General features: G+C 39.5%; 1 protein-coding gene across 3 annotated transcripts in view; it reads left to right on the top strand.

The window, feature by feature from the left end:
- Positions 1–4,010, top strand: part of LOC121718260 (NACHT, LRR and PYD domains-containing protein 12-like) — a 46,462-nt gene extending 42,452 nt beyond the window's left edge. For all 3 annotated transcript variants that reach the window (XM_042103192.1, XM_042103194.1, XM_042103191.1), the window contains 3 exons: positions 327–500; positions 961–1,007; positions 2,848–4,010. In XM_042103192.1, the coding sequence (XP_041959126.1) occupies positions 327–500; positions 961–1,007; positions 2,848–3,398 (772 nt within the window). In that variant the 3' untranslated portion in view covers positions 3,399–4,010. The remainder of the gene's footprint in view (positions 1–326; positions 501–960; positions 1,008–2,847) is intronic.
- The last annotated feature ends 8,427 nt before the right edge of the window (positions 4,011–12,437 follow it).

Genomic DNA, 12,437 nt, shown 5'->3' with positions numbered 1-12,437 from the left:
CACATTGCCCAGCCTGAGGCAGTATATAATATATACTGGGCATGTTGTTATTTTTGACTGAGGCACTTCCCTTCTGACTGAATATATAATTCAATAATTCTCTTTTCCCTTAGAATGCATTTTTGCTTCATGCAAATTGGAACTACGCGTCCAGCTAGTACCTTCAGGGAATTATTTGTACTCGTACTTCATGCAGAGTTAGAATGATAGTATTGTCTTTTAAAATGATTAGCTTTATTATTATTATTGATAATGATCTTACTGTAAATCTATTTGGTAGTGGTTATTATGGGCAGCTATTATGAATTGTTGATCTCTGGTTTCAGGTTGTCTCTTTGTGTGATCACACACAAGGGCTGTTCTCTCTTGGCCTCTGCCCTCAAATCAAACCCTTCCTACCTGAAACATCTGGACCTCAGCTGCAATCACCCAGGAGAGTCAGGTGTCAGAGAGCTCACAGAAAGACTGAATGATCCCAATTGTAAACTAGAGACTTTCAAGTAAGTGCTGGGTGTTTACTTAGATGACACGCTAGTCTTCATCCATTTTTCTGCTGTAGTTGACACTTGGAGACACGTGGAGACTGGCTATTATCCCTAAAAGGTGTGCTGTCACACCGGTGTGATAGGAATGTTGGAAAATGAACGTTCGAAAGAATATCTGGGTTCATTGAATTCAACATAGAATTTTAGAATCTTCAATTGTTGCGGAACGGAATCTTATGTTAGAATGTTAAAAAAAACCACACCTTTAAGGGTTATTATTGTTTTCCAGTCATCCCTCTGTGCATGCATACGCCTGTGTAGCTGTGTCTGCATTCAACTGTGCATGGTCAAACCTGGCACAGTAATGTTTCTCTCTCTCTCTCTCTCTCTCTCTCTCTCTCTCTCTCTCTCTCTCTCTCTCTCTCTCTGTTGATCTACAAAAACAAAAAAATAATTTTCTTTCATCTTTCTTCAGGTATGACCATGGAGGAGAGTTTAGGAGTAAACCAGGAATAAGAAAATGTGAGTCACCGACTTTAATACTCTAATGATTTATTTGTTCTTTGTATTTGCATTGCTGAATCAACACATATATTTTGCAACAGCATTTGACTGCAACACGTACATTACTTTGTCTTTGCTGCTTCAAGGTCTTGGTCCCAAAACAGATTTGAAACTGTAACACGCACCACACCTTTGATTGGTGCCGAGTTATCCCATCAGAAACTATATGATCTTGACCCGATTTTAGTCCATAATCAGACGAATTAAACAACATTTTGAATCTGGTCCATCCGATTTGTCAAGTAGACTCAGGTGCAGATAGGAATGGATCTGGAATGTATGACATATTTGTCAACTGTCTTCCAGTGAGAAGTCGAACATGTTATGCCTACTCTGTGAGCACCAGTGATGGGCAGTAGCTTATTACTTGTAGCGAAGCTACTAGCTTAACTACATTTCTCAGTAGCTTGGTGGTAGTGTAGCTATTTTCTGAAGCAGATAGCTTTTCAATAGCTCAGCTGTTTTTTGACCATGTACTGTAGTGCAGTATCTTTTACAGAAGCTACATTTTCCAGAGCATTTGTGGAGCTCACAGTAGAACTTCCTTCTGGCCACTCATATACATGTACATGCAAGTTCAGTTCTATTCAATGGATCTGACAAACATGATATGTGTGTCCAATTAAATCTAAGAAGAGATGGGCTTTGGCCCTTCATTGCACTACATTGGCTGGGAAACATTTAGGCTACTCTATTCGGTGTAAGACAAACTCATTTTTAATGGCAGAGCTGAAGCAACAAAATTGTGCTTGCAAAGATGTTGGTGGTAGAGTCTGGTTTCTACTGCGTGGTTATAAAATAGGCTGTCAAATTTTGTTGTATTAGTTTTAACTTGCCCATGGTAAGATAAACTGACAGGGTAGCCTCATTGTACTTCTAAATATAGTACCACAATTTCAGCCAATTGGAAGATGAAGCTTTTACATGCAAAAATACACCAAACAATGAAGATGCAAACATGCATGCACGCACAGTTACATAGTGTATTCCTTTGCTATTGTACTTCAAATATAATTAATGGGTTTTGAGTTAGCTTGCAGTTGATCCTGCAAGCTTAAGAAATGCCCAAATTGAGCATGCCCATGGGCCATATGCACACTCTCTCAGCACCCGCCTGTTGTTATTATGTGGAGCCTTTTTTCCCCAAATTGATTTTGGAGCTGTGAGAGTAACAATCAAGGGTTATTGTTTTTGAACTGGACACTGAACTGTTAGGCCATTCAAATAGCACTGACTTTATGTAGTAAACTACTTTTGCGAAATGTATGTAACTTAGCTTGCTACATTTTGTCTAGAGGAAGCTTTTTATGCAGTTAAGCATCATTTTATATAGAGTAACTGGTAGCTTAGCTCACTACATTTTCTAAGTAGCTTGCCCATCTGGTGAGCATATCAATCACAATCCAATATAAAGGTGTAGTGTGAGCTACCCTGTTGTATGCGTAGGTGGTTTAAGAACACTACCCCTTAATTAAGCACCTTGCTGTGCTTCAGTAGAGCATTCACTTTCTTTTGCTGGATTGATCAACAGGCTTCAACAGACTTTTCATAAAATGTGGTTGTGCTCATCAAGCAGACACCTGCAATGCACGCACACACACACACACACACACACACACACACACACACACGTTGATGTATTTCTGCCCATAGTATTTACGGAAATGGTGTGTCTTTGCAGGAATTAATTTTCAGTGAATCTAATTTGTGTCCCATGCATTGAGCTGACACAACCATTACATGTTTGCATTCACTTTTACACCTCATTTTCTCCATTCTCCTCTCCTGTTATCTGTAGATGCCTGTGAGCTCACACTGGACCCAAGCACGGCCACCAGAAATATCTTCCTCGCTTTGAATAAGAAAAGTTTTAAACACCATGACAAGTTGGACTCCTACTGCTGTCAGGTGCTGTGTCAAGAGGGTCTGTCTGGACGCTGCTATTGGGAGGCTAAGTGGACTGGTCATATGGCTTCGATAGGAATGACGTACAAAAACATCCAGAGAAAAGGGAATGGTTCTAACTGCAGTCTTGGAGATGATGACAAGTCATGGACTGTGAATTTCTGTGGGGAAATTGTTGACACTATTACCGGAGTTGGCACTTCACACGATGGTTTCATTCACTTTGCCCGCCACAATAATAAGGAGACTGAGATACTTAATCCACCCCCCTGCTCCAAAAGAGTAGGTGTGTTCCTGGACTGGCCCGCAGGTGCCCTGTCCTTCTACAGCGTCTCCTCCGACACACTCACTCACCTGCACACGTTCCACTCCACATTCACTGAGCCCCTCTATCCTGGGTTCAGGTGCCATAAGTCCACAGTGGACTTGTGTCAGATCACATGATCTACTAAGCCTGGAGGAGCACCAGAGCCTGCAGAAGTGTCTCACAAACAACAGTGTCATGACATTCTGTAATGAAATATACATAATATATATATATAATAGACCTTGAATTTCCCCTTGGGGATCAATAAAGTATATATCTATCTATCTATCTATCTATCTATCTAATACATAATAATTAATTAAACATTTTCTGACATGTTGATAAACATGTTCCTAGAAATCAAGGAATTCAATTGATTTAACATTATATTCATAGTTAAATGTTCATAAAATTGTTAAGGAATAAAACGGAGGAAATAGATGTTTTCTCTTCTAAGCCCATCTTTTAAGTTTATGTATCTGTGGTGGGCTAAACAATTTGCCTGATTGCTTTTTAGCACACACATTATCTGTAACAAGGATCTCCATAATTTATAGGAATTATGTATGTGTGTTGTATTACACTGCACAGTTCATGCACAATTTAAATGTATAATATTTTGAATTTGTTGTATTGCGTGTCCATTGTGTTGTTTTTCCAATATTGTAACACATTCCTGCCAAACAAGCTTCTTTGAACTTGAAATAAAATAACTGTTTTTAGGTAATCTTCAACTTACACTTACACTATTACAGATAATTTTCCATCATTGTATGTGTTGGTTTAGGTTGTGTAGTATAGTAACAATACTGTAACTGAAACAGTTGGTGTTTGTTCATTTTTACCTTTTTCCATGCATTCATCGAGCAATGCGATCATTCATTAAGGTATACAATTAATTAATTCAATCACCCTGTAAAGTATTATTTTGCGGTATACTGCATACACTGACTATTCAGTCATTCTTTCATCTTCAAATCATTCAGTCAATTACTCTCCCAGTGAGATCGGATTAATTTATTTGTGTGGTTTAATTTCAGGTGGGTTATTTTTTCTCTCATTCGTTAATTTTTTCATTCATTCATGAACAATCCTTTGTCTCTCCACAATAAAGTGTACAGAGCACGGGCACTAGAGGTCAGCACTGGTACAGGAAATGTTTGAGTTTACCAAGCAGCGGAGAGGAGGAGAAAAAGCAAGAAAGAGGGGCGGGGTGAATAAGACGGAGAGATAGAGACAGAGAGAGAGATAAAGAAAAGAAAGACATGAGATTAGAAAAAAGGGAGACAGAGAGTACAGTATGATTAACGTCCATTCATAGGGTTCAGAGATCTCTCTGGTTCCTTAATAGTTTGGGTTTTTTTCCCTGCCCATTGTCATATGTTTTTTTTCCAGCAATCAATGCAGACTGAATGTTTGGTCTAAATTGTTCTAAAATAATTTTATATTCAAAAAATGATTCACAAAACTGTGATTATGTAGAGGTTGAAATGGCATACAATTTTATTTTATATCAGGACATTGGGCAAAACAACAAACAGAAGTGATATGATCAGATACTACAGAGGTGGCATAAACAACAACCAGTGTTAATTCCATTCCTAGAATGGCTCACCATTGTCTTTCAGTCTTGAGGCAATGCTACAGAAATGCAGAGGAAGGGTTTCATAAGAGACCTACATACGTAAAACAGTAGGCCTACGTAAACGTTTTTGACATAATTCTCAATTCGGCATTATTTATTCATAAAACACTTTATGAATTTATGAGTATATACAGTGTGTACTGTGTTGTGTTGTGCCTTGTATTCCTTCTTTCTTCCATTAACGGTCCTCTTTCTGTTTTCACGTTTTACTACTTAGAATGTGGTGTTATATCTCATCAATCACTTCTGTGGTAAATCTGATTTGATGTTCTAGTTCTACAGTAATTCAATTTGCTTGACCAGCAATTATATTTACATCAGCAATTAATTGCCTGCTCCGGTTCCTTCATCATTATGGAAAATGACCCACATATTTCTGCATGTTACAGTATGTTTTATGTTCCATATGTTCTGTATGTTCTATATGTTTTGTATGTTCTATGTTCTCCTCCATGGGTTGGGTTGTGAGGGAGCCATCATTAGATCCATGTGTTTTTCCCCCGACTGATCTTTGGTGATAATGCGTTGTAAATGTTCTATAGGTTTTGTATGCTCTGTATGTTCTCCATTGGTTGGTTAGAACAGTTGGGTTGTCAATAGATCCATGTGTCTGTTTTCCCCCTCATTGATCTTTGGTGTTAATGCGTTCTAAATGTTCTATAGGTTCTGTATGCTCTGTATATTCTCCATTGGTTGGTTAGCACGGTTGTCATTAGATCCATGTGTCTGTTTTCCCCCTCGCTGATCTTTGGTGTTAATGCATTCTACATGTTCTAAATGTTCTATATGTTCTGTATGCTCTGTATGTTTTCCATTGGTTGGTTAGCACAGTTGGGTTGTCATTAGATCCATGTGTCTGTTTTCCCCCTCGCTGATCTTTGGTGGTAATGCGCTGCTGCGCTCCATGTGTGTCTCATGTATGTATTTATGCACATGCATGCGCGTGGAGTTCAAGCGCAGGTCAGGTGGAGGCTCCATGCACGTCCTCCGTGGATGTGAACAGCCGGCGAGTCAAAGGGTGCAAATCCGCTATGCCATTGCTCATGTCACTGCACACACACACATGATAAACACATACACATACACACACACTCAAATACACGCGCACACGCACACCCACACACTTACACACGTGCGCACACCCACACACAAACACACACACACACATACAGAGGTATGTGCAAACAAATGCAATCAAAACTTAAATGTATGGTGAAATACACATGTATGCGTGCATACACACAAACACTTAAAGACATCTCTCTTACAACACATACACACAATATACACACATTTAGTGGACTGATGCATTGAGCTCAATCCTCTCTTTAGGAATTAATGGAGCCTGTTTTCCATCTGGCAGTGTCTAGGACAAGCCTTCTCTCTCCCCATCTCCCTCCTCTCTCACCCTCTCCCTCTTCTCTCTCTCTTTCTCTCTCTCTCTCTCTCTCTCTCTCTCTGTGGAGCCAGGGCAGGGCCGCGTCCCTGGACCCCCAGTCCTGGGTGGGTAAGCAGCTTTGGGATAAGGAATGAGTGGTCCATCTGTCCAGAGGAAGACAGAGAAAGACGCAGGGAGAGAGAAAGGGAAAGACAGACACAAAAACAGACTATGTGAAACCAGCACAAGGGAATTGAGGCCCAGTGCTCAGGAACATAGGGTTCTAATGTGCTTTTGATATTATTTCCTTCAGTGATGGAACCTTTTTAAGGAGTCTACAACATTTTGCAGGTTATAGGGTATATGTTAGAGTGAAATTTCAAATAAGATTAAAGCAGGTCTTCCAGTTCTAACCCTTAAGAGACCTGAGTGAGTCTCTTAAGGGTTAGAACCGGAAGCCGGAATCTTCTGATGTGCTAAACAGAACTTCAAGAGTGTCTAGAGCTTCTGGGGGGGGGGGGGAAAGGAAATTTAAGTGCTTCTAAACTTGGAGCCAATGGTACAAACTGGTACATTCACTTTTCAACAACTGTTCTTAAGTATAGAGGTTGGTGATATCACTTTTCAACAACTGTTCTTAATTATAGAGGTTGGTGATATCACTTTTGAATAATCATGTAAGTACCGGTATATACTATCCCTTTTGAACTGTTTGTTAGAATATAATTATTTTAGAGGTGGTATAGCTGACAGCTATATAGGTCATGCACACCCATACCGCCTGGATGTAAAGAAGATGTCAGGGATGGCATATGATCAGTGTTCCTTGGAAAATGATTTTAGGTCAGGGTTAGGAAGTGAGGAAAAGCCTGGGTGGGGGTTGACCCTGATCTTCTCCAGCAGGCCTGCCCTTGATGGCCATGCCAAATCTATAGAGCTGGGATAGCCATACTTAATCTATAGGGCTGGGATGGCCATACCTAATCTATAGAGCTGGGATGACTATACCTAATCTATCATCTATAGGGTTGGGATGGCCATACCTAATCTATAATCTATAGGGCTGGGATGGCCATACCAAATCTACTGTACAGGGCTGGGATCTATAGGGCTAAAATGGCCATACCTAATCTATAGGGCTGGGAGGAGTGTTTGGTATGGAGCTTGAGGTGGTGATGGGATCTTCAAGATTACTAGGATGGAGAGATTGCTATGTGTGCATGCAGTAGCTATAACCTATGGACCCTTTCAAGAGAGTTCCATTATCAGCATCATATTTGGCCCCACAAGACTTCCTTTTTAACATTCCATATGTTATCTTAATGCAGAGGAAGTAGATTGGGGCCCAAATAGAACGTTCAAGCATTGTTTTTGTTTTTATTGTTGAAAGGGTCTATATGTTGTGTGAGGAGTACACACAGGACTGTCATAGGGCCCAAATTATCTAGCAGCGCCCCTGCCCTGGTTTCCTCTATTCCTGTGCCCACAGTTAAAGTGTCGAGATGCTCTTCAACAAACTGTTGCACATTAGCTATTAGCTATTATAACCTATGGACCACCTGTATTGTGTATTAGCCTGCCAACTGAAGAGTTATATAGGCTACATTTTGGGCTACCACATGGCGTAGCTTACTGACTTAGGTAATACACATATTTTAGGTTATAGCATTCAAGGAAAAATATATCCACAATCAAGCCTGCCTGCTTAGAGTGGTGGTATTATGTGGAGAGGCACAGCACACAATTCTGGGCCCTTTGCATAAGATGTCCTGATGGGATTTATTGTTTTCAAAAATAATCAAGCCACACATGAATCTACCTATCTACTATCTAGTGACCTTAAACTAGTCTTCACTATTTCTGTATACAAAATTCAGTCAATCAACTAAGTTATTCAGCCAATACACTCATTTTACATTTTGCCTGACATTCATTTTGACATTCAATTTGGAAATGAAAATATTCAGATAAATTAAAATATATTCCTGACTTTTCTGGGGCCCTTTCCACCCATTGGGTCCTAGTAATCCGTACCCCTTTACCCCCAGTCCAACGCCCTTGATTGTGCGTATTAGAGAGATTCTATAGGCTAATGTAGGCTGATGAGACCTATATGCTATGTTAGCACTAGCGCTTTTCAACTGAGAACAACAGCAGGCAACAGTGTGTCTCTTGCGGCCTACAGTGATAGACTATATTCTCTGTTACAGTGGGGTGAAGCTAACCTGTGTCTGACGGCAGCCATGTTGAGTGTGGTGCAGAGTTGATCTGAATGGGCCATCGAGGGTGGTGACAGACTACATTAGATCCATTTCCACTTCTTTGGACTGAATCCAGCCTTCCAATGACCTTCATAAAACAGGCCGATGGTTCAGCAGGCAATGTAATGTAATGGGTGCCTGAAGGTGTGTGTGTGTGTGTGTGTGTGTGTGTGTGTGTGTATGTGCACGCGCATGGGTGCATGTGTGTATGTGTATGTGTGTGTGTTTCATTTAAATGTGAATGTACAATTCTGTGTGGTTGTGTGCATGTAATGTGTATAGAGCTATTACATCTCATTACGTAGAGCCATTATAGGTGGACAAACTGTACATTGTTACCATTATGTGCATATGACGGTGTAATCAGAACACACAGAACCGGTTATATGGTTGCCCAGCAACTTTTCTCAAAAAGCTGCCCCATGTATCATCATCTTAAGAGGATGCAAGAGATTTTATGTATTAACCCTCTATTGTAGTGGTTTTCAAAGTGGGGGCCGGGGCCGCGAGGGGGTGCCAGGGGGGCCTCAACAAGTTGGAGGGGGAAATAAAAGCAAGAAATAAATACATTTGAAACATTTAAAATATACTGTACTATAAGGGTTGTTATACAATGCCATTATAATAATGTGATGCATATCTGAACATATTTCCCATGATAATGACTGGGAATAATAGTAGAGTGATGGCTCTCATATAGCAGAAAGCCCGAAATAAAAATTTTACACACTGTATGCTCCATCGCATACACAATAAGCATGGAAACTAAATGCACACTTCCTGTATAACTCCATTAGCCTACTTGAAATAAGTTACTTCTCTAGTAAATAGTATTCACATGAAATAAAACATTGAGACCATTCAACAAAGGACACTGGGTAATAACAAATTCAACACATGAACTGGTTGCTATGGACTCGTCTCTAGGCTTCCTCAGTCATTGTAAAGCTGCCGAAGCTGACATTATCCAAAACTCCATTTCTCCGACGAGCGTCAATTTGGGAGCTTGCATGCTGCACTCCTTCCTTCTCAAATGACTTGAAAAGGCTGTTTGCAGAATTTCACAAATAATCACAGAGACCGAAACATACCTAACATGCCAACTTTTTCCGGGTTTATCACATATTTTAATTTTTCCCCGCTGTCTTGCCGTTTTAATATTTCCCCGTAGAATATCCCATAATACTCTCCTAACATTAGTCCTGCCATCTGGCCTGACTCATTAGCGCTTGCAGTGTTCGGCCGTAGCCTACAGTATGTCTACGTGCACACCTGCCTATCAGGCTACTCAGCTACGAGTAGACAAAGAATTTCCCCTGTTTGTATATTCACTCCAAGTTGGCCTACCATAACTTACCAACTCTACACTGTAGACCATAAACTGAATATTTATATGCATAACCAAATGTATTTGTTCAACTATATGAAGCAGAATTACGCACTGCTACTTGGAACATAACACATTTTTGTTTGCGAATGAGAAAATGACAGCGATTAACAAATTGCACTTGTTGCTGGTTACCCATAAATACTATATATATTTTTTGCAAACAACAAAAACAGAAAGGATGGAGACAGCAAAGCTAGAGATGGGCAGGAACAAGGTCAATTGGTAGAAATGCTTGTCAAAACGTTAGAAGCTGGATGTGTGGATGAATGAAGCACAAGTAGGCTATGCTTTACTATGTTAAGCATGCACACTGTTTAAAGTTAAGCTACACAGTAAACTAAATGTAAACCAAAGGTAAATTTAGCCTTTTTAGGGCTGAATAAAGTTGATCAAATTATAAATTTAGGCTGTTAGGCGTGAATAAAGAAGACTACTTTGTTGCTCCAACCCCAAAGTTAATGGGGATGAATGTGACATTTTCCCATATTTTGGGTGAGAAACCTGGGAAATCTCCCTTATTTTCAGTGTTCAATGTTGACAGCTATGGAACGAAAGAGAACGTTATATGGCGACAGAAATCAACAATCAAACAAGCCACTTTGATTTGACCACACAGAAACTATACAAAATGCCTATAGGAAAGCTCAGTCCATTCCTAGATCAGAGCTACTCCAGAAAACCAGGAGCATAAAACTCCAAAACCAGGCATATTTTGTTACAAGGATAATACACTCAAATTGGAATCTCATCGAGAGTGACCCGGTACTCAGAGAAGTGTTTTCTGCACCACCAATAATCAGCTTTAGGAGGGCTCCCACACTACGTGATAGGCTAGTACCAAGTCATCTCCCTGCTAAAAAACAGGTTACTTGGCTTCATAGACAGTTAAAAGGTACCTACAGATGTGGATCTTGCAATCATTGTTCCAACATTAAAGAATGCAAACAATTCTGTGATTTCAAGACAAACAAGACGCATAATATAAAAACATTAATTACAGTTTTTCTCAGTCGCTTTGGTGCTTTTCTCACATCACTATTAACATTTGCACAGCAGTTAGTGCATTTCTCAAAACAATTAGTGCAAACTGCAAAACCTAGTGGATGACCTGCAAAAGCACGTCACTTGCTCAAAATGGATAGTCCATTCCTCAAAAGCAAATATTTATGTCAATGAAACTGTCAGTGTCATCAAAATGAGAAGTCTTGACACCATCGTTTATGAACAAGATAGTCAAATGGCTTTGTCATGTTTTCATTATGACAGTTCTCTCAGTGTTTTCCAATGCAAAAAAAGGTCAGAACTCGGTGACACTACCTGAACATGCTCAAGACAGCACTATACAGTACTTGTACAGGCATTTGAAAACTACAGTAAAGTTACACATAAGGCGAGTAAGTGAGTACAAGACACTGAATACGTACATTTTTACTGTATACTCTTTGCAATTCTACAACATTGTGACAGAATTTGATAACTAGTTCAACAATTTTGTATGTAATGACTCAAGCAATGAAATGAAGACTATTAGTTTTATAGGGAACGACTATTCAGCATTCATAAGTATAGTTCATTTTGACTGACATGACATAAGCAAATGATAATGTTAAAAAACAGCAGAGAATTGTATGAAAGCAACTGATACATGTCCAAAAGCATTTTCAATTTGTTCAGAGGAAGGAGAATTTGCTACTATGATGTGCACAAATGACTAAATGTTGTGGAGGTTGAACTAATAGTTATGAGAATTTTCATTCTGATCTGCAAAAAGCACCAAAGCGACTGAGAAAAACTGTAATTGCAATACTCCGTTTGTGGTACAGTATATAGGTTATCATGCAAATGTGGATGCTTTTACACTGGTCGAACCAAGAGACGCCTTAAAGACATGTGAGCACAAAAACGCCATTAGAAAAGATAATTTGGATTACCCTATGGCAAAACACTTCCAAAATGTGCACAACTGCAATCCAGAAGGCCTTATGGTAGAGGGTTTAGAAACTATTAAAAAGAACATTCGGGGTGGTGACCGATTAAAATTACTTTTACAAAGAGAAACATTCTACATTTACAATCTACAGGCCACAGTTTACCCTGGGTTGAATGAAGAAATAGATTTCAGTCCTTTTTTGTGATCATCTTTTCTCTGTATGTATTTGCTTAGGCTTAACTGGTAATAGTCTTTCTCTATACCTTGTACTCTCTCTGGAGGCTTATATTTACGATGTATAGCCACCTAGTGGATTATTTTTGTCTTCATTTTTTTGTCTTTTTTGTATGTGAACATTTATAGCCAGCCATCTGGACTGTTCTGGCATGTTTTATGTGGTAATTCACCATATCACTCAGGTGTTTCCAATTAGCCTACAAAAGGGGAAATTGTTTGTCTGTGAAGCACATTCTGAAGAAGGCTGCTTGTGCCGCTACGCGTGGGTTGCTTCTCCCTATGTTTTTAAACGTTCTATGATGAATTAGCCAGTTAAATAAAGGCTTTTTATATTT

The sequence above is a fragment of the Alosa sapidissima genome, chromosome 9 (assembly GCF_018492685.1).
Source record: "Alosa sapidissima isolate fAloSap1 chromosome 9, fAloSap1.pri, whole genome shotgun sequence".
Lineage (NCBI taxonomy): Eukaryota > Metazoa > Chordata > Actinopteri > Clupeiformes > Clupeidae > Alosa > Alosa sapidissima.
This window is presented reverse-complemented; position numbering and strand designations above follow the sequence as displayed.